This window comes from Callorhinus ursinus, unplaced genomic scaffold, assembly GCF_003265705.2.
Source record: "Callorhinus ursinus isolate GAN/ISIS: 27379988/994484 unplaced genomic scaffold, GSC_fseal_2.0 scaffold4, whole genome shotgun sequence".
Taxonomy (NCBI): Eukaryota; Metazoa; Chordata; class Mammalia; order Carnivora; family Otariidae; genus Callorhinus; species Callorhinus ursinus.
The window spans coordinates 101,145,754-101,168,885 of NW_027397066.1; the positions used below are offsets into that span (position 1 = coordinate 101,145,754).

Sequence of the window (23,132 nt, forward strand, 5' to 3'; positions counted from 1 at the left end):
AAAAAAAGAAGAAGATAGCAGGAAGGGAAAAATGAAGGCGGGGGGGGAATCGGAGGGGAAGACGAACCATGAGAGACTATGGACTCTGAGAAACAAACTGAGGGTTCTAGAGGGGAGGGGGGTGGAAGGATGGGTTAGCCTGGTGATGGGTATCAAAGAGGGCACATTCTGCATGGAGCACTGGGTGTTATACGCAAACAACGAATCATGGAACACTACATCAAAAACTAATGATGTAATGTATGGTGATTAACATAACATAATATAAAAAAAAAGACCGTTCAGTTTTAGTGAGGAAAAAGAAATAAAAGAGTTTTATTAAGGGCTGTAGTAAAGGTAAGTAAAAAGTCTTGATGAAGCACTTAGAAAGGTACTGTACTAGTTTGCTAAGACTGCCATAACAAAGTACCACAGACTGTGTAGTTTAAACAACAGAAGTTTTTCGCAGTTCTGGAGGTTAGAATTCTGTGATCAAGGTGTTGATAGGTTTGGTTCCTTCTGAGGGCTGTGAGGGAAGGGTGTATTCAAGGCTTCTCTCCTTGGCTTGTAGATGGTCATCTTTTCCCTGGTCTTCCCATGGTCTTCCCTTTAGTGTGTCTTGTAGGCCTCTGTGTCCACATTTCCTTGTCTTAGAAGAACACTAGTCATATTGAATTAGGGCCCATCCTAACAACCCCATTTAACTTAATTACCTCTCTTAAGATCCTATCTCCGAACATCAAATTCTCAGGTGCTCGAGGTTAGGACTTCAATATATGAATTTTTAGGGGACACAGTTCTTCCCATAACAGGTACATAACTCATCAGAGAAGAGAATTGGGGAAGGCTTTTTAGTAGAGGTAATATGTGAGTTGAATTTTGAAACCTAAGTAGGAGTTATCCAGCAAAGGAAGAGGACAAATAATTGAGGCAAAGGAATAGTTCTGCAAATGCATGATGACAATGGAGATTTGTCTTATAGTTTCTACAGGTTGTTCGGAGATTTGTAGGTAGTTAAGAAACAGAGACTTTATCCTGGACAGTGTCTGAGAGTTGTTTTTTTTTTTTTTTATTAGTCATTCTGTTAATTTTGAAGTAATTCTTATTTTAATTTATTCTAACCACATTTCTACTTACTGAAGAGTTTTAAGCAAAGAAGGGAACATTTACCTCTAATTATGAGGGAACATCTAAATTTTTATGTAAATAGACATTGCCTAAAGTCAGTTTAGTTTTTCTGTACATAAACAAGCTTGACTGGAGAAATACAAGCCAAATCATTCACCGAAGCAGATATTATTGGGCTGTTAATGGACTAATGAAGAGTGCTGATACTGACTTGATATACTGACTCTTTTTATACTTGTTTTAAAAAGTGCTTTCTACCTAGCATTGTTAGAAGAATTATATACTTTGTTAAGTAGCATGTTCTATTAATTTTTGTATCTCTAGTATATAGTAATACCTGCCTCATCAAATGTAACTGTTTAACAATTGTATGATAAATGAGTAAGTAAGTTTGTCATTTGAAAACTCTTGCAATATGCTAATACAATACTTTGTTGAGTTCTGGGTTAGGTTATTTATTAGACTTGAAAGTGAACAGCTTAAAATTTCAGGTTAGGAAACAAATCCTTTTCAAATTACTGAATTTAAAATTTCCTTTTATGATAAAATTCTTCCTGCAGTAAGCCATGCTGTATTTACTATTGAATAGTTGAAAATGAGGGTTTTTACATCCTATTAAGTAACAGTTACATTTATACATTATTATATTTGAAAGAAAAAAATTAAAACAATGCTTTAACACAGACACATAAAATATTTTTGCATTTCTAAGAATAAAGTGTGATTATTCTTAAACTGTATTTAATTTTGTTACATTAAAAAATATTAGAGCATATTTACATAAAGTCCAAATTAAAAATCTTTTAATATATAGCCATTTTCACTTATGAGATGATCTTTGTATTATATAGAGAAATGACAGTGAAGTTAACATAAAAGAAAAATTTGTTTTATCAACTCTTTTCAGTAGATCCTGCCACTACCAGGAGAGAACAGCAATATCTTTCTTAACCTGGACTTAACAAAACCATTCATTCAGGTTTATTTAAAAAAAAGAAAGAAAAGGAAAAAGAAAAACTTTTCTTTTTTTTTTTTTAAGATTTTGTTTATTTGAGAGAGAGAGAGACCACAAGTTGTGGGGGGAGGGCTGGGGAGAAGGAGAAGGAGAAGCCGACTTCTCACTGAGCAGGGAGCCTGATGCAGGGCTCCATCCCAGGACTCTGAGATCATGACCTGAGCCAAAGACAGACACTTAACCAATTGAGCCACCCAGGTGCCCCGAAAAACTTATTTTCACGTGGGTTTAGTTTACTCAGAATACTTTGCTCCTCACTTACATGTACAAACAGTGCATTTCCTCTTTTGTAGCCATTTCCTTTTCTTCTTCCCCATTTTCAGTTTCTATACAAATATGGATTGTAACTGGAAATGACTAGTAAGTTCAGTTTTCTTAGCATCCACTAAGATGTAAGAAATTTAGGAAGAAATCTTAACTGTTTTGCTATTGGATAGTTCATTCACTTTTGTGAAGAGATTTTGATCTCTGATATAGAATGAGTTGTTAACGTATGGATTTTTATTTCATTCTACCACCTTTACATGATTTTTCTGAATCTTTAAGATACTCAGCTTTTCCTTAATGATATTTTCTTTCTGAGAATTTTCATGTCAGAGTTGAAATGCAAACTTTATGAGATTTGTACTTTATCCTTAGATAGATAATAATTACAATAACACAAACATTTTCAACATTGTCTAGCCTGTTACTGCTTTCACATAAGTGCTTTTATTTATATTTTCACACTTGATTCTCATAACCCAGTGAGATACATAGGGCAGGTATGGTAAACTTATTATACCTGTGAGAAAATGGAGATGCAGAGAGGTTCAGTGATTTCGGCAAGATAATGATGCTATAGCCATCTAGAACTAACATTCAGTCCAGCCTTTCAAGTCCACTGCTCTTTTCATTATATCCTGCTACCTACTAAACAGTCCATTTTCATTCAATGATCATCTTGGACTTTGTCTTTAATAGTCTTAGTTTCATGTATTTGTATGTTGTAACCAAAACATTTGCAGAACTTTATTTTTCTTTCATACACACTTACTTAATGATGGCAAGTTATAGTCTGTAATGGGTCAGTTTGCAACTTTTGTTCTGTTCATATAATTTTTCCCTATCTTATTTATTCCAAGTAGCATTTTCTGTTACTTTTTCAACCCTTCCTGTTTAAAAGCTATAAACTGGCACCTTCTCTGAATGTATGAATAACATTACATTAATTTTGACTCTGAAATGGAAATTCCTTGGGTTCTTTCATCTTTATGAAATGATGAGGGGAGGCAAATGTATTAGAGCCTTAGCTTCTTTACTTTTTAGAGATCTATTGCTCTTTAGACTCTTTTTGATAGATTACTGATTAAAAATAATGATTATAAGGGGCACCTGGGTGGCTCAGTTGGTTAAGCATCTGCCTTTTGATTTCAGCTCAGGGCATGATCTCAGGGTTATGAGGTCAAGCCCTGCATCAGGCTCCATGCTGGGCATGGAGCCTGCTTAAGATTCTCTCTTTCCCTCTCACTTTGCCCCTCTCCCCCTCTAAAAGATAATAAATGATTATAAAAATAAAATAAATAATAGCCACTTTATCTAGCATCATGTACTGCCAAGTCTTTTCCATATATGTTGTCATTTAATCCTCAGATCTAGTCTATGAGGCCAGTTATCTTACTCCTATTTTGCAGATGAGAAAGCAGGTCAGGTGTCCTCAGAAAGGCTAAGTAACTCATCCATAGTGTAATGATTCTAATTAAACCATCCTCCTTTAGTTCTTTGCTTTTTGATATGCTTGTAGAAAGTCTTAAATTTCTCACAGTGTGCCTCAACAGTGTAAATTTGTTCTTACCTATATCTCATTTGACAATAGTATATTAAATACTCAAAGCTTGTTGGGGTGCCTGGGTGGCTCAATCAGTTAAGCGTTGGACTTTTGGTTTCAGCTCAGGTCATGATCTCATGGATCGTGAGATTGAGCCCCACATTGGGTTCTGTGCTCAATGAGGGAGTCTGTGTGAAGATTCTCTCCCTCTGCCCTTCCCCATTCTTGTGCGTGTGTGTGTTGCGCATGCCTGCGCACACTCTCTCAAATAAGTAAATAAATCTAAAAAAATTCTCAAAGTTTGTTGATTTTTGGAAGTATAAAACATTGGAGAAAAGAGTCTTTCATTTTACTGAAAAGAAATTAGAGTAGGTGCTAATTTGTGACTTAATTTTTTTTTCTATTTCATGTCCAATTGTTAAATGAGATAACAGTGATAGTACAAAGTCATAATACTGATTATGCTCCCTTATAAATGTAATTTTGTTTAAATAAGTTATTCTTTATACCTCCTTATATAGAGATTGTTTATGGAAGTTTTTCTTCCCACCTGATTATCAAGTTCTGAAAGTTTCTGAAATTGCACAGCCTGGGAGACCACGACAGATCCTTGCTTTTGAACTGCGAATGAATATTATTGCAGATGCTACAATTGATTTGCTGTTTACCAAAAACAGGGTAATTATTGAAATAATATAGTAGACAGTAGTGTTTAAAATTTAAACATGATTTTCCAGAGTATTTTTCTGGTAACTAGTTCTATACTTAGATTCATTTCTATGAGCCTCCTATCACCCTCCCACCACAATAATTGTATATATATTGCTTTCATTAAGTACCAAAAGTAGGAAAAATTAATAATAAACCTTAATTCTATAGTCTAGTTGATTTTCTTTTTTATATCTGGCCAAATTGTTTTAGTGCATTTTTAGTAAAACTTTGAACTTTTGTTCTTAGGAACTTTTAATACCCATTTCATATCAATGATGATTATATTTTATCTGTGATAATAACTGAAAAGTAAAGATGGGAGTATGTTTAAACAGTGAGAAAATAATTATTTTATATGGTTTAATTTTTTTCTTTTGGTAGGAAACAAATGCTGTGCATGTAAATGTAGGAGCTGGCTCATATTTAGAAATTAATATTCCAATGACAGTTGAGGAAAATGGTAAGCTGCAATGAGTACTTTCCTATTTTAAATGATTAGTAGGGGAATAATTAATCTATAAATAATAGCTTGTTATCCTATTTAGACTAACATAATGGGGTTTTTTTTTTCAGCTTTCTATTATATTAACAGTACATATTAATTACATAATGAAATTTTTTGTGCACCTGGAGAGAAGGGAAAATTTTTTAAATCAAGTTAGGTCTTATGCTTTTGTTATACCCTATACTTCTTTTTTGTAAGACTGAGCATAATTTGTTTAAAATGTATTTTTCCTATTAGTCTGTTGCTCTGTAAGAGCAGGTGCTGTGTGTTTTTTTTTAAACTGATGTAAATTTGGTGCTGAACCCAGTACCTGGCACATGGTATATGGGCAGTATGTGATAGTATGATTGATAGGCTTTGTTTTAGGTTATAGTGTTAATAGATTTTGTCAGGGAATAAGCCTGGTACTTTGAAAAATATAACTAAGAAAGCAGAACATTTCATATTTAAAATATTAAATAATACTCTGCTGTAGATTCACCTGAGCTGATCTAAGTTCATTATGCATTTGAAATTTTGACTCTGATACAAGTTAATCAATAATGTGATTAAATACATTTTGTTAAATTTATCAAAATATTATATAGCCTTTTTCATTTTCCTTTTTCCTGTCCTCTTATTATATTTGTAATTGAGAACAATTAAAATGAAATTCTGCTTTATTCACTTCTTAAGAGAATAGCAACGTACCTGTATTTTTAAGTCACTAAGCAACAGTGTTACTATGGCTAAGTATAATTAGAGTAATTTTTATATCATTCTTGGCTCTCTTTACTTGTTTTTGTCAACTTTTTTTTGTTGCTGGTATAAGAAAGCAGGTAGCGGGTTGACTACATTCATTAGCTTGTATAAAAAGGTAGCAGTTGGGTCTACCTACTTAGATAATCAGTTGTGAAACAGTGACTGAGAATGGCATAGTGTATCTTTTCCCTGTAACTTTGAGGCTCTTGATGAAGAGTTAAACCTTACCTTTGCTGGTTGTAAAAGAGTGGGCATACTAAGTCTTGAAGCAGATGCTTGAGATTCTCTAGGACGGGGTGGTTCAGAGTAGTGAGTTGGAAAGAACATCTTTTAGGGTAGCCTTACTTACAGATACAAAGCAGGAGGAAAAAGACAGTTGGGGATTGTGTAAAATTGGGAGTGATTCAATTAAGGGAGTGCTTTTACCATTTTTAAACTGATATTGCACGTAGGAAATATTTGTACACCTTTCTTTTGTACAATTATTGGTGCACTGGGGTAAGGGAGCCACTGAGGGCTGAGGGAATCAATATCTGGAACATACTAATTATGAATTCATGCTCAGTGCCACAGCACACTGGTTGTGGAACTCTGAGTGAGTTACTGGTCTAAGGAAAGCTCAGTCAGGTTCTTGGGAAGGTTAGGTGGCTTTTAAGATGACTATCTGAGGGGAAAAGTAGATTAAGTCATAGACATTAACAAAATATAATTCAAACACATTTAAAACTTTTTTCAGAGATTCAGGTCTTTGAAAAAAAAATGCCCAGAGCAGGATACATGTTGAACTAGCCATATACTAATGACCATAGCATTATTGTTCATAGAAGGGCAGCCCTTCAAGAAAAGAAGTGAAATACGCTGTACTTTTCTGCTTTTGTTCAGAATGGAGCTATGTTATTTGCTGTCATTAATTACATAAGGAATAGCCATTGTTTAGAAAGTATTACTATATAAGGAACAGTTGAAAATGATGAAAACAACTTCCCTTGAGTCAGTGGGAGAAGAGACATAGTAGCCATCTTTAATAATTGAAAACTGTCATTTAGAGGGTAGGCTTACAGTTTTGCGCTGGAAAGCAAAATCAGGAGGACATTCTATGAAGATGGAACTTTATTCCTTTAGAGCTGTCCAAAATGAGAAAGGTCACCTATTAGATAGCAAGCTCCCCATCACTGGGATGTATTTGTATTGTGTCTGATGACCAGTTTTCAGGGATTCCTTCTTTGGGTGGTGATGGGAGTTGTTTCCAGTACAAAATTTTTAGTCACACATATATTTTGTAGGTTCTTAATTTTTATGTTTTCACTTACTAGGTTATACTCCTGCAATTAAAGGACAGCTCTTACATGTTGATGCCACCACCAGCATGCAATACCGGACCCTTTTAGAAGCAGAAATGTTAGCAGTAAGTCTAGAGTATATGATGATATGTATACATACGTAAAATCTGAATTTGGTTTTAATTTTTTAATACAAAATTTTAATGACCAGGAAGTCATTAAATAGTTAATCTTCTCATTCAAGAACTACCAGGTGCTCTTGGCCTTATTTTTGTGAAGAGGAGTAGATACCCAGGGCTGTGGACTCTGGCATCTCTCTTGCTCTGCTTATGGTTATGGGCAAAGTGAATATAAGGCAGTGCTAGCATGGTTTTTGGTCTTTAAGAATGTGAAAAGTTGTTAGAATATTAATTTTAAATTTTATTTTATGACTAGACTAACTCCTATGTTATAAATGAGATAATTTTTCACTATATGTTTCTGTCCCCATTGGATTCCTTCTTACGGCTTAATAAGTCATTTTGTTTTTTACTTGATGAATGAGCTTAAAAGAAGAAAATCTTACTGATACTGCAGATTACTCCATATTAGAAAAAATATGGAAATGCTTATAATTAAAATTGCAGATTAGGGATTCATTTCATTATGAGGCAGATTATTCCTTATCAGGGAAGACAACAATAACAATAATAACAAAAGCCACTACGTAGAATGGCTGATATTCAGAAAGGATTCTTTTATAAGATGGTATCATTAGGTCTTAATTGTCTAAAAAAAGCATTTTTTACACACATATATGTAAATTAAGAGGAAAAATGTGTAATTACCAAGAATATATTGAATACTACAAATGTATATTAAACTGGCGTATTCAGCATTTTAATGAATTCCTGAGCTATTGCTGATAAATGGTGCTGTGCCATAATGCTATTCCTGGTCAGGCAGCTCTTGCCTTTAGCAGAATCTCCAAACTTTGGCAGATGGAATACATGATAAGGCAACTTAAATACATGATAAAGCATGTATTTGCCAAAAGGGAACCTGGGAGGCACTGGTGGCCAAACCCTGAGCCTCTCACGTAACAGATTAGGTTTAAAGAGGAATTAAGGTCATTGGTTGTTACTCTGTTGGTTTAGCTAGAGTACAGTATCAAAACTGTAGTCTGCTTTGTTGTTCTTAAAGTTTTCATGGCTTAGTATTTCAAGGAGCTGGATATAACCACAGATACTGACCTTTAGCCACAGTAATATTAAAATCTCAAAGGGACCTTCTGTTTAGTTCAGTGGGAAAATAAGTTTTAATTACTCTACTAGTGTGTGTGTGTGTGTGTGTGTGTGTGTGTGTGTGAATTTATTTCTAATGTTCTTCACACAGTGTCACATTTTAAGCTCTTACATTTTTACTTAACATTTCATTTGCAGTTCCACATCAATGCCAGTTATCCCCGAATATGGAACATGCCACAGACTTGGCAGTGTGAATTAGAGGTTTATAAAGCCACCTACCATTTCATCTTTGCACAGAAGAACTTCTTTACTGGTAATTTTCTAATAAATGTAAATACAATGAGATTTATCACAGTGAACTTGTTTATATTCAGTAAGTTTTGCTTTTAGATTCAACATAGGGATTTGATGGTAGAGTTCATACTTTTTTTTACACTTCTTTTTGGGCTACAAATGTAAAAGGGAAAATTTAAATATAGGTATTTTGTATTCTCTTTTAGTGCAAACTAGGAAAATATCAATCCAAAATTGGGCTTACCAAAAAAATGAAAGAATTCATCCAGTCTGGTACTTTCTATCATCCTAGTGGGGGATAATTTGGGGAGGATGAATCAATTTCTTTCTTTGCCTGAATTAGGCATCAGCATGGTTTCATTATTTTGTTTCAATTATTGTAATCCACAAACAGTATATTCAAATAGTCAGGTATGTTATTTTTTTATTTTACTGAAGTGTAGTTAACATGTCACATTAGTTTTGGTTATACAACTAGTGATTTAACAACTCTATGCTCACCACAAGTATAGCTACTGTCTGTCACCATACAATGCTACTACAATACCATTGACTGTGTTTCCTATGCCATGCCTTTCATTCCAGTGACTTCCTCAGTCCATAACTGGAAGCCTGTACCTCCCACTCCCATTCATCTATTTTTCTCATCTCTTTACCCTCCTCCCCTCTGGCAGCCATCAGTTTGTTTTCTGTATTTATGGGTCTCTTTCTGCTTATTTATTTTGTTTGTTAGATTCCACATGTAAGTGAAATGTTGTTACAAATGGCAAAATTTTATTCTTTTTTATGGCTGCTTAATATTCCTCTGTGTGTGTGTGTGTGTGTGTGTGTGTGTGTGTGTGTGTGTGTGAGCACACATCACATCTTCTTTATTCATCTATTGTGGACATTTAGTTTGCTTCCATATCTTGGCTATTGTAAATAATGCTGCAATAAACATAGGGGTGCATACATTTTTTTTGAATTAGTGTTTTCATTTTCTTTGGGTAAATACCCAGTAGTGGAATTATTGGATCATGTGGTATTTCTATTTTAAGTTTTTGAGGAACCTCCATACTGTTTTCCACAGTGGCTGTACCAATTTACATTCCCACCAACAGTGCACGAGGGTATGTTACTTTTGTATTTGGAGCTCCTACTTCTTTCCATTGGCATGGATATTGAGTTGATGTTATTGTTAGTTGGAAAAAATTCGTTTATTTCTTGAAGCATATTACAATAGCTACTCATATTACTTGGGTTTAGGATCATGTAGTCTTGGTCTCTGACTAACATAAATATTACTAGATAAAAATAAGTTGTATTTATATAGAACCTTCCCATAAAAAGTTTAGCTAAACAGAGTTGGTCTGATTTGCCAGGGTCAGTGGCTACCCCAGAGCACCTCAGCTTTACTGATTGCTACATTTATCGAGCCAGCCAGCCAGCCAGCCCTCCATCGTTCCCTTTATCCACCAGTCATTTACAAGCATCTGATCTGTGCTGAGTGCTATTAGATATTTGGGGATATAGTGATAGTCAGGTATTCATAGATAGTCCTGCCTGCACATTACTTACTAGCAATATGATGTTGGCCAAATTAACCAATTATTTTACCTTCTGTTTCCTTATCTGTGAAATAGAGATAATTTCTGCCCTAATTTTGCTATTGTTAGGGTTTGGGCATTGTATAATGCCATTACTACAATATGTTCATTCGTAAGTTTTTTATATTTGTTTTTTAGTTTGGGAACTTTATTGTGGGGACTAGCTAGAAAGCTTCTGTGTTCTTGGAGTTATATAATTCCTCAAGGCTTGAGTCAGGGTCCTAGTACTAGAAGTTGTAACAAAATCCCTGGCAAGTTAAACTTTTGTCAGTGAAGCTGAACATTGAGTAAGTACTGCTCAATTCAGATTTATTAAAAAATATATAACTAAAACTCACAGTGTGTATTATGTGTCTCTGTTCTAAGCAATTTGCACATATTGAATTGTTGAATCCTTATAATAATTCCTGAGATCGATACTATTGTTATCCTTGTTTTACAGATGAGGAAAGTAAGTTACAGAGTGGTCAAGCAGTTTGTCCAGGGTCACACAACTAGTAAGTCTGTCGAGCTAGTGTTCCAACCCAAGTCGTCTGGCTCGAGATTCTGTTATATTTAGTTTCTTCGGCAGTAGCCATTTCTCTCTCAGTTAATGTTTTGTATTTTATAACTTTGCTAACCTTTTAAAATAGGTTCCTATTTTCAAGCATTTAATCCTTCACATTGTTTTTACTCCAGACATCTCACATTCTTAGACTATAGCAGTGTTAAGAATAGTTGGAGTAGATAATTCCTCAAGATTTAAAATTTTTACAGTAACACTTTAATTTAGGCTGAGCATTGTATTAGTCACTTTCAAATAGGATTTGAACGCATTTCCCAAGTTACAACCATGTTTTCCCTAAATTATTTTCTTTATTTCTAATCTCTAAGCTTATGTGTATTGCAGTTCACTTTTTTTTCCCCCTAAATTTATTTGGAGAAATTTAAAGAAAATAGGTACAAAACTTAAGTTCTCATATCCCAGATTTTACAGCTGTAACTTTTATTCATATGTCTTCTATTGCTTTTTAGAATCCTTTAAAAACTTATTTATTCTTTAAGAAGGATGACTATTAGTAACATGCTTAGCCTGGGGATGAATATACTGGGTCATAGTGTTTGAATTGTTTTGTTCTGTTCTCAGTTTTCTCTTTCCCCATTGACAGAACTCTGCAGAAAACAAATGACCTAATTTGGTGTGAGGATATGCCTAATATTCCCCAGTAGCCATTCTTATGCCAATTATTAGATAAAGTTGTTATTTTATTTTATTTTATTTATTTGACACAGAGAGAAAGAGATAGCGTGCGAGAGAGAGAACACAAGCAGGGGGAGCAGCAGGGAGAGGGGCAAAGACAGCTTCATGTGGGGCAAAGACAGCTTCATGATAAATATAAAAAAGAGTCTCAGGAATAAAAGATGTAAAACAGGCAGAAGTGAAGTCTCATCTGCTAGTATCAAAATTGATTTAGATTTACTCTGATAAGGGGGAGAAGACAATGGTAACAATATTGCTAAGCTCCAGTACAATTGACTGGCATTTTATAGGGTATTTGTCTAACAATATAATTATAAAGTGAGTTGTAGAAGAGTTTTTTCCAGATGAATATTTAGATTACCAACTTAATTATTTTTTTAAGTTTTTATTTAAATCCCAGTTAGTTAACATACAGTGTAATATTAGTTTCAGGCATACAGTATAGTGATTCAGCACATCCATACAACACCCAGTGCTCATCACAAATTAATAACTTTTAAAAATTTGTTGTCTAAATGAGTAAGGCAGTCATCAAGAAAGTGCTTCCTTTTTTCAATTATTTGATAAGATCATCTGCTAATGAGAGCAGCTTTTGGTTTAAAGAGAAATACTTATTAGATATAGTTGTTGAGGCTAGTATAAATATTTTACCATATTTTTAAATATTTATCAGTAAAGATACTATATAAGGTGATAAGGAAACTATACTGCAGAATATCTTGAATTTCAAATAAAATATGGAAGAAAAGACTATAAGACTTGTTAAAATAGAAATTGGCTAGTAACTTTATAAAATTACATTGGTTTCCTGAGATGATTAGTGGATTATTTGAATTTATGTTTATTTTACTAGCAATTATATCTCAATCTTTTAACTAGAAGTGTGAAGTAGATAAATGTAACCAATGTAAGTTGAAAGTCTCTTATTAATAATGATTCAAAACAAATTTAAACCATGATCTCAGCCCACAGAATTTATGGGTATGTCGCTTTATGGGCATTTCTTGTTTTGTATTATTTATCAGTCTCAAGTATATTGGCATGTACACTAGACTTAAACAAATGAAGCAATACAAAACAGTGTATATATTAATTGCTAGCATAAACTGAAACTAACAAATGCATATAAGACATGAATACAGAGGAAATGGCTGTGACCTGAAGGCAATCAGAGAAGGTAAGGGAAAGACCATAACATCTAAAATGGTCTTTGTAAATGAACTCAGTGATATTAACTGATTATGTGCATAGTTTGTCACCATAGAACATTCCAAACCATGTTCATTTATATTACCTTCATGACTGTGAAAAGAGATAGCTGTTACTGCTATGCCTGAGTTAACAAGAGGACTTGAAGCAGGGAAACATTCAATGAATTGGTCAGACTCAATGAGGCTAGTAACTGGAAGAGATATTTAAGAACATTTTTTCACCTATGGACCCTGTGCTCTCTCTGTAGTATCATGTTGTTGTTAAAGATGGTTGGAGTTTTCCTTTAGCAGAGAGGATACCAAAGAGTATACTTATTTTAGATAGGATGAATAGTTTGAATAAAAGTACAGAACTAAAAATGTTGATGAAGAAGAAAAGTGAGAAAATCAGCTTGATGAATGATAAAATTTTTATGGTAGAGTTGGTTAATTCCAGAGATGACTTTTGGGTATCTCTCAATTGCTAGCCATTGTGCTAAAGAATAAAGTTAGAAAGTTGGGATGGAGTCATATTAGGTAGGGTAGCATGTGGAAGTAAAAGTTTAGAAGTAAGCATAGATACTATACAATATGATGAACCACTGTGATTGCTTGTTCAGTGAAATAAAAATACATTTAAAGTAAAATTGTCAAGTGGAGTTTTCCTTTATTCATAGAACAGGTTAATTGCCATATTCAATTGATTGATATAAAACTCTGCATCTCATTAATATTAATTCAAATTTTTGACATTTGATATTAAATGTATTGCCATTTTATTAAGAGAGGGATTTTTAATGTGCACAAGCTTTTGTACATTGCAGCTAAATTTTAAATGAGTTCATATGATATTATGTAAGGTAAATTTGACTTCTGATTTCCGTATTGAATATAATATCTTTCAGTTTAAAGACCTCATTTAAAATCCAAAGAAACTACTTTAAATAATTATTTTTACCTATTATTTTCTTTAGAATATCTTTAATAATAAGTGCTTCCATACATAGAGTGCTTACCCTGTGACAGTTACTGTGCTAAAACTTGACACATATAATTTCAGTTCTCACCATAAGTCTATGAAGTTGTCCTCATTTTGTAAAAAAGAAAACTGATAGCATTTATGTTATTCATTTAAGATTGCATTGCTAGTAAAATGGCAAAGTCAGAATTTAAGCCCAGGACTGTCTGCTGTCAAAGTGTGCTGTAATACTGCTTCTAGTCGTTTCTCTCTCTCATATATACACAAAGTTCTAATTTTATATGCATAGCACAATGTTATATACTATGAATATACAGAGATGAGCTTGCCACCTTTAGGAGGAGACCATGTCCTGAAAGATATGATTGCTGGGAGTATAGGCACGTAAGCAATGTGAATGCCTGAAGAAAAAGTAAAACCACTGTTTTAGATTAGTGCTGATATCTTTATATAAAGAGTTTTTGCCTTTCAAGATTCAAAAAAAAAAAAAAAGGTACCAGAGGATAAGCAGACTAAATAAATGAATAGTTTTAAAAAGCAACACTTAAAACCATACAAATCAGAGTACAACAAATCAGAAATCAGGGATTATTGACTGTAAATACTAACAGGGCCAAGTTTCTGTTCACCATTATATTCTCTGAGTCTAGAACAGAGTCTGGCACACAGTAGACACTCTGTAGGTATTTGTTTAATGAGTAAAACAACATGAAAAATATGTTCAACCGTACTTATAATTAGGAAATTCAGTTAAATGAGATAACAGTTTTGAATGATCAATTAATTACCAAGCTACATCCTCTCACTACCCCCAGAGAGAAAGAGAAAGGGGGGGGGGGAACAGGGGGAGGGAAAGGTAGAAAGAAGTATAATGCAGGAGGAGGGTACAATGAAATAGTCAAGCATATATTTCTGGCAGGAGTATAAATGGTTTCACTATTCTCAGAAAGCAATTCTGTAATTTATAATAGCTTTGAAAAAATTTATAAACGTTGACCTAGCCACATTCTACTTCTGGAATCTATACTGACAAAGTAATCCTGAATATGTAAAATATCTTGCATGAAAATATCCATAAAATTATATATAACACAAAAATTTGGAAAGAATCTAATATCCAAGATTACTAAATGGTTAAATAAATCCTGGCAAATCTCTTTAATGAACTGTCATTAAAATTTTTGTTAAGGTATATGAAATAACATGGAAAAATTTTGAGTTCAATAAGAAAAAGCAGTATAGAAAATATGTGCATCTATATTGTATGAAAGTCTACATAGAAAAAAAAAAACTAGAAGGAAACCTATCCACCATGCTGGGTATTTGGGTAGTGGATTATCAGGTGATATTTTTTTCTCTTTTATCTTCTAAAGTTTCTTTAAAAAATAATAGGTATAAAAAATAATACATACATAAAATGCATAAAATTTCTATTTGGAACTGTGATTAGTAGGTAAATACTGGTTTGCTATTAAATCACTTACCTATATCTTAATCTTCTTTTACTATTTCAGTATAAAAGTTCTTTTTAGTTGCAAAAGAAAAATTCATTTTTGACTGGTGTTAGAATATTTATATTTTGTTTTCTGAATTTCAATTAATTTTTGCTTTCTGTTTCCCACTACCATAATTTTAGATTTAATTCAAGACTGGTCTAGTGATAGTGCTCCGGACATTTTTTCATTTGTGCCATATACATGGAATTTTAAAATCATGTTTCATCAATTTGAAATGATTTGGGCTGCTAATCAACACAATTGGATTGACTGTTCCACTAAACAACAGGAAAATGGTAAGAATTTCTTAAAAATTAGGCTAAGTATTCTGTTCATTAAGACAAATAACAATGAAAATTGATGTTGACTTTGTAGTTTTAAAAGATACTAGATGTGATCTTTTTTCCATTGTCTTATAATACTCTCAGAGAACTACTTTAGAGTTTTTACTGGACTAAGCGTATTATCTTTCATTTTCTTAGGTATGTATTTAAGGCAATTTTTATTTAAAGTGTTATTGAAGTTAAAAATAAATTTTCTCTTTTTTCCTCTTGTAGTATATCTGGCAGCCTGTGGGGAAACATTAAACATTGATTTCTCTTTGCCTTTTACGGACTTTGTTCCAGCTACGTGTAACACCAAGTTCTCTTTAAGAGTACGTATAATTGGGTGCCTGGGTGGCTCAGTCGGTTAAGCGTCTGCCTTCGGCTCAGGTCACGATCTCAGGGTTCTGGGATCGAGCCCCACATCTGGCTCCTTCTCAGCAGGGAGCCTGCTTCTTCTCTCCCTCTCCTCTTCCCCCCTGCTCGTTGTCTCTCTCTCTCTCAAATAAATAAATAAAATCTTAAAAAAAAAAAGAGTACACATAATTGTGTGCATTCTTTATTCCACAGGTTTATTAGTGTGTTTCCCCAAAGCTTATCTCTACTTTTCCCTGCCTGTCCTACTGCCATCCTGCAGTATTTTAGCTCTCCACCATTGTTCCTGTGCTTCAGTGTCACAGAAATGCTGCTTTTTTTTTTTTTTTTTTTTTTGTAGTTAACAGTAATGTTCTGTCATTCCCCTAAGTTCCCCAACTTCCCCTGAGGAGTTTTGGCAATAAAAAGAAAATTCCCTGAGTTGATTATTTTCTTAACCAGCTCATTTCTAACCTTTGTGGCTAACTTATATGTTCTTTTGAAAAACCCCTTCTAACTCTAATGTTTAACAGTGGATGAACTAGATTTTGCACTTTCCTTAATTTCATTACTAATTGTAAACATGAATTCAAGGGACAGCCACAAATACCTCTCTTCCTTTTCTCTGAAAGGCAGATTTAATGAGTTCAAAATTTTGTGGAATACCTAATTTTAGGGAATGAGCAATCAGATGTAGTTGTAGTATTGATGGAGGCTATGGTGGTAAAAAATAGCAACAATAAGAGCTGCTAATACCTATTAAACATGTTCTGTGTGCCATACCCTATTCCAAGTGCTTTACGTGTATTAGCTCATTTCATTCTCAGAACAGTTTTCTTGAAGTAGTTGTTATCTGCATTTATGAAATAGGAAACTGAGAAGCTGAGTTTATATAACCTATGTGATTGGTGAGTAGCTGAATTGGAATTTGAACCCAAGTGGTATAGGTTAGGCCTTCATTCTCTTAACCACTCTACTATGCTGCCTGTTAAGAAATCAGGCATCACAGCACCCCAATGTTTATAGCATTATCAACAATAACCAAATTACAAAGAGCCCAAATGTCCATTGACTGATAAATGGGTAAAGAGGTTGTGGTCTATATACACAATGGAATATTATTCAACTATCAAAAAGAATGAAATCTTACCATTTGCCACAAAGTGGATAGAGCTAGAGTGTATTATGCTAAGTGAAATAAGTCAGAGAAAGACAAATACCATATGATTTCACTCATATGTGGAATTTAAGAATACAGATGAACATCGGGATAAAAGAGATGCAAACCATAAAATAGACTAATTATAGAGAACTGGGTTGCTGGAAAGTTGGTGGACAGGGGGATGGTCTAAATGTGTGATGGGTATTAAAGTTAAGGGCACTTGTGATGAGCACTGGGTGTTACATGTAAGTGATTAATCACTGAATGCTACTCCTGAAACTAATATTACACTGTATGTTAACTAACTGGAATTTAAATAAAAACTTGAAACAAAATAAAATTCATATTGTATGTAAATATGTAAAATTTTACAATATGTAAAATTACATAGTATAATACATATTACATGTAATATGTATTGTATTATTTTTGTAATAATTACAATTACATATTGTAATAATATAATCTAAAAAAAAATTAAGCATCATGAGGAACAAGATTAGGGCACCGACCTATAAGGAAAAAAGTGAAGCCAAATGAAAATGTATCAATTCAGAATTCTTAAAAACCAGGTGATAATCCAAGACTTACTAGAATCAAAAAAATTAGTAGGGGCACCTCAGTGGTATAGTCAGCTTAGTGTTTGACTCTTGGTTTAGGCTCAGGTTGTGGTCTGAGGGTCTTGAGATCCAGCCCCGCATTGGGCTCCATGCTCAGCAGAGTCTCCTTGAGTTTCTCTCTCCCTCTCCCTCTGCTCCTACCCCCGTGCTCTTTCTTTCTCTTTCTCTCAGATAAATCTTTAAAAAAATTAGTAAAATGCAGAATATATTCCACCTGAACTTATTATCAGTGATTTCTATTTATTTATTTATTTATTTATTAAAGATTTTATTTATTTGAGAGAGAGCATGAGCGGAGGGAGAGGAGGAGGAGCGGAGGGAGAGGAGGAGGAGCAGAGGGAGAGAGAAACTCAAGCATACTCTCCTGAGCACGGAGCCTAACACAGGGCTCGATCTCACAACCCTGAGATCATGACCTGAGCTGAAGGTAAACACTTAACCAACTGAGCCACCTAGGTGTTCCTCAGTGAGATGATTTTTAATTGTTTTTTTTTACTGAGTTACATGTGAAATACCCATGAATACCCATAGAAGATAATCTTTTTACTGTTTTGTGGAAACTCTGTTATTTATTTCCTTAATTTTTTTTCTTAACTTTCTAATCAGAATTTAGTTTTAGTCTATGTAAAATCTTATTCCAGTTATTTAACTGACTGTTGATTATAAAATCTGCCTTTTGAAATTTGTTTATTTTCTTTTGAATTCTCAAGATTATTATAGATAAGTTTGGCTGGAAATAGAAACCTAACATATTTATGTTCCTGTTTTTTTACTTTGGGTTATTATGAATTATTTTTTAGGGAGAAGATGTTGATCTTCATTTATTTCTACCAGATTGCCACCCTAGTAAATATTCATTATTTATGCTGGTAAAGAATTGCCACCCAAATAAAATTACTCATGATACTGGTATTCCTGCTGAGTGTCAAAGTGGTCAGAAAACAGTTAAACCAAAATGGCGGAATATTACACAAGAAAAGTGAGTATATAAAATTAGTGATTTAAATATTTTGTGTTTATATATGGGGAAGATTCTTCTGATTCTTTCAAAGAATAAAGATAAAAGTTGACTATTTGTAATTGGTGTTTGTATACAATTAAATGAATTAAGTAACTGACCAGAATTTTATTTTTTATTCTTCAAAGAGCTGGTTGGGTTGAATGCTGGACTGTCCCAAGTGTCATGCTTACAATCGATTATACATGGCATCCAATTTATCCACAAAAAGCAGATGAGCAGCTAAAACAATCATGTAAGTGTTTTTATATAATTTGTACTTCGAGACATCTGGTTTTGTGATTGATAATCATTAAAAGTATAAGAAAAAAATTTTTTTAATTTGGAAATGTATCTATTCATTTGATGTATTTGTATACATTTAAAAATCTTTTAAGGATTTTTGGCATAATTACAACTAACTTTCATTGAGCATTTACTGTATATCAAATGCTAGACCAAGCTGTTTACTGGTTTACATTACTCATTTAATCCTTACAACAACTCTGTGAGATAAATGTTGTTATTGTAGATTTGAACAAATATGTTCAGAGTAAGTAAATAATTTTTTTTCAAGTTCTGCCAAGCTAGAAACAGAAGAACTAGAATATCAAATAAGGTGTATGTGAATATGAATATATATATAAAGCACTTGGTTTCATGAACTGTTAGTTTTTTTAATGCATTTTCACAATTATCATATCATGTTTCCCTGAAGCTTATGTACCTTATTACCAGGGTCCAAAATGAAATTAGAGTCAAGTGATATTTTCTTTGTATTTTTCTAGTGAGTTAAGTGTTAAAGAATAGTTTTCATAACTGTTCTTGTGTTTGGAGCTTGATAATGTCACACTGTATTTGAATAGCTGTTTATGTGAAAACAACTTTGTACTTTAATGCCCAAGTATAGATAAAGCCTGTGACCTGAATTTATATTGCAGGGACTTGAGAATGTTAATAGGAAATTTTCATTGATTCTGTACCATCTAATTTATGTATTCCTACACATATTTCAATGAAGTCTGTTTTATTTCACATTCTTAATTATTAGTCTTGCAAGTCTGTTTTCATTATATACTACAGATACTGTATCAGAGATAGTTGCTTTCATGAAAAATTACAAAATAGAATTTCTTAGTGAATAGTTACTTAAAGAACTTGTGAGAAATTCCCCACCACAAATTTTTTTTCCTTAATTTTTTTCAGTATCAGAAATGGAAGAAACAATGCTATCTGTATTAAGGCCATCCCAGAAAACATCAGACAGAGTTGTTTCTACTCCTTCTACTTCTTCACGCCCACCTATTGATCCCTCAGAACTTCCACCTGATAAACTTCATGTAGAAATGGAACTTTCCCCAGATTCTCAAATAACTCTCTATGGACCACTATTAAATGCCTTCTTATGTATAAAGGTATGATTTTTAAAAGATCTTACACATTTTTAAACACAGGCAAAATAGTTAATATCTAATTGAAATTGAGACCATTTGAAATAGCCTGTTCGGTGGTTTAAAGTTGTTGAAGATATATATGTTGACTATACTTCTGGTGCTAGAGTCAATTACAAACTTATTTATTTAAAATGGTGTACTTCTCAGTTGAGTTTTTATTTTGTATTTTTAGCATTTAATATATTCTAGGAATTGTGCTAGTTGGCTGGAGAAAGAGATGATACAGCATCTGTTCTCAAGGAAATAAGCTAGAGGACATAGTAGGATAGACATATATAGGGACAAATTTTAACACATTGTAATATAACACTGCAAAAGAAGTACAAGAGAACCTTGTCATCTGAGAATAATAAAATAAAAGCAGGAAGAGTCAACTTCAATTGAATTCAGTAAAAACAGAAAACTTTATTTCATGCTAAATAATAAGCAAAGATTTGTTTGGAGCACTGTCTTAAAACCTGAAGCAAATATATGAAAATAAGTTTATTTCAGAGTATGACAAATTTAGGTTCTAAAAAGTACGCTTTCTTTGAATAAAGACCAAATCAAGTGTTGATTCATTTTAGTATAATTTTTCCATTGAAATTGTGTGACTGAATAGAATGATAGCTCTTGAAGGTTGATCAAGCATGATCAGGAACGGAGGCTATTTTAAGAAAAATATGTGAGTACTTTGTAAGTTTTCTACACATCACTTTTATTCTTTTGGTATTCAATTCGTACTTTAAAAAAGTCACCCCAGCAAGTCATCAATAACTCTTACTGATTTACTCTTTTTTTTTTTTTTAAAGATTTTATTTATTTGAGAGAGAGAGAAAGCACATGAGGCGGGGGGAGGGTCAGAGGGAGAAGCAGACTCCCTGCCGAGCAGGGAGCCCGATGCGGGACTCGATCCCGGGACTCCAGGATCATGACCTGAGCCGAAGGCAGTCGCTTAACCAACTGAGCCACCCAGGCACCCTGATTTACTCTTTTTTATAGGTAACCACTCTAAGCCTTCCAGATCCTCACTTAATCACTGATACCTTTCTCTGTGATTTGAGTGGTTATTCAACATCACTTTTAGCAACTTCATGAAATGTTGCATTTTTCCAGGTTTTTGCTAATTCACTTTGCTTCAGATTTTCATCATACTGTTGGATGCTTTACTACATCTGATAAACAAAGTGAGATTGTCTAAACATTAACAGTCATGAGCAGTAGAGTTACTTGTGGGATAGGTTTTTGTGTGAGTCTAATTTTGTCAGTGTTTACTTATTTGCTTCCTTTTGTAATTTCACAACTGTGGAGGTTTGGATATTGAATGCTTAGGTAATAGGCAATCCCGTAATGTACAGTGACAGGAATAATTAATTCTGGAAAGGGTCTAGGGTGATCAGGGTTGATTAAGGAAAGACAGTCAAGGTTTGTTAAGAAAGGTTTTCTGGAAGAAGTGCAGCTGAACAGGTTCTTATATTTATAAAAAATTTTTATATTTGATTTACTGTCATATTTACTATAAACTACCATAAAGCATCAGATGATACAATTTTAAGATAAAAGATTCAAGGGACATTGTATTTAATATTTGTGGAAATCTAAAGTTTTGCTTTGGTTTTAGGAGAGATTCCTAAAGGAGTGATTCTTCAGATATTCAAAGGGGAGAAATACATACATACACAAACATACACATACACACGTATTTTTTTTTCTTTCTTGTGACCATTGTTTGACCTAAAGTATTCTTCAAATATTTCTCCTAATATCTTATTTTCTTGGGATTGCTTGTGAATAACTATAAAGGATTTAAAATGCAATTTTCAAGTTATAATTTCCCTGAAGAGGCTGAACTATATTTTAATTTAAATATAAGTAATGATTTAGTTAGCAAATGAGGGTGGTTATATTGATATAGTACCAGTTTTGAATACTACTAAAGAGATGTTATCACTGTTTTTTTTGCATTACTGTATGTATACTGAACCTCAATTTTTTCTTTTAAAAATTCCATAATTATACATATTCGTCAAAATTAAGAGGATTATAACAAAGAAGAATAAAGAGAAAGGAGTAAATGCCTTTTTTCAAGATTTCTTTACAAATTCTCCATAAATGTAACCTCTCTTGATAGTTTGTTTTGATCCAGTCTCTTCCATGCATTAAGATTTTATAACAGCTGTTTAATAGTTTCAGAGGTTTGTTGTACTAAAGTTTTTTTTTTTTAATATTTTATTTATTTATTTGACAGAGAGAGGGAACACAAACAGGGGGAGCGGGAGAGGGAGAAGCAGGCTTCCTGCCAAGCAGGGAGCCCGATGAGGGGCTTGATCCCAGGACCCTGGGATTATGACCTGAGCCGAAGGCAGACACTTAATGACTGAGCCACCCAGGTGCCCCTAAAGTTTTTATTAGTATTTGCATTCATCGAATTAACATAGAACTTGTATGTTCTACTAAACAAATTATTACTAAACAAATTAAAATTTTACTAAAACAAATTAAAAATTTTAAAGTTTTAAAATATTTTTAAAAATATGTGCCTAAAACATGACAAACAAAAAATTTTTCTAGGCCAATGAACTGTGTGCTTCCTTTTATTGGGAATATAAGTAACTTGTCTTTTTTTTTTTCTTCTTTTTTTCTTTCTGCCTACGGCCTACTAGAAAGCTTAGTGTCATGCTAACATGGAGATGCGTTCTATCTTAAATCTCTCTCTTTTAATTACTTTTTTTTCATTTGTTTTAATATATAACTATGTTCTACTTAGTGTTAGGATGTATATATGTATATATAAAGGAAAACAAAGAGAATGTGAAAAGTCATGTAACCAAGATTGTATTTTCCTTAGTTACTAGAATTAAACATCAGGAAATTCTGAAGGATAGACTAGAAAAAAAAAGAATATTTGACTGTTTAGAAAAAAACTGATTTCCAGGGCTCCTGGGTGGCTCAGTCATTAAGCGTCTGCCTTTGGCTCAGGTCATGATCCCAGGGTCCTGGGATCAAGCCCCACATCAAACTCCCTGCTTAGCAGGAAGCCTGCTTCTCCCTCTCCCGCTCCCCCTG

General features: G+C 33.3%; 1 protein-coding gene across 10 annotated transcripts in view; it reads left to right on the forward strand.

Annotated features, from left to right (window-relative positions):
* Positions 1-23,132, forward strand: part of BLTP1 (bridge-like lipid transfer protein family member 1) — a 207,764-nt gene that overhangs the window by 41,684 nt on the left and 142,948 nt on the right. For all 10 annotated transcript variants that reach the window (XR_012378024.1, XM_073892215.1, XM_073892217.1 and 7 more), the window contains exons 12-20: positions 4,451-4,607; positions 5,022-5,100; positions 7,200-7,291; positions 8,588-8,705; positions 15,318-15,473; positions 15,735-15,832; positions 18,437-18,615; positions 18,783-18,889; positions 19,840-20,048. Coding sequence is in view for 9 of the 10 variants with exons in the window: in XM_073892215.1 (XP_073748316.1) it covers positions 4,451-4,607; positions 5,022-5,100; positions 7,200-7,291; positions 8,588-8,705; positions 15,318-15,473; positions 15,735-15,832; positions 18,437-18,615; positions 18,783-18,889; positions 19,840-20,048 (1,195 nt within the window). In the remaining variant the exon portion in view is untranslated. The remainder of the gene's footprint in view (positions 1-4,450; positions 4,608-5,021; positions 5,101-7,199; positions 7,292-8,587; positions 8,706-15,317; positions 15,474-15,734; positions 15,833-18,436; positions 18,616-18,782; positions 18,890-19,839; positions 20,049-23,132) is intronic.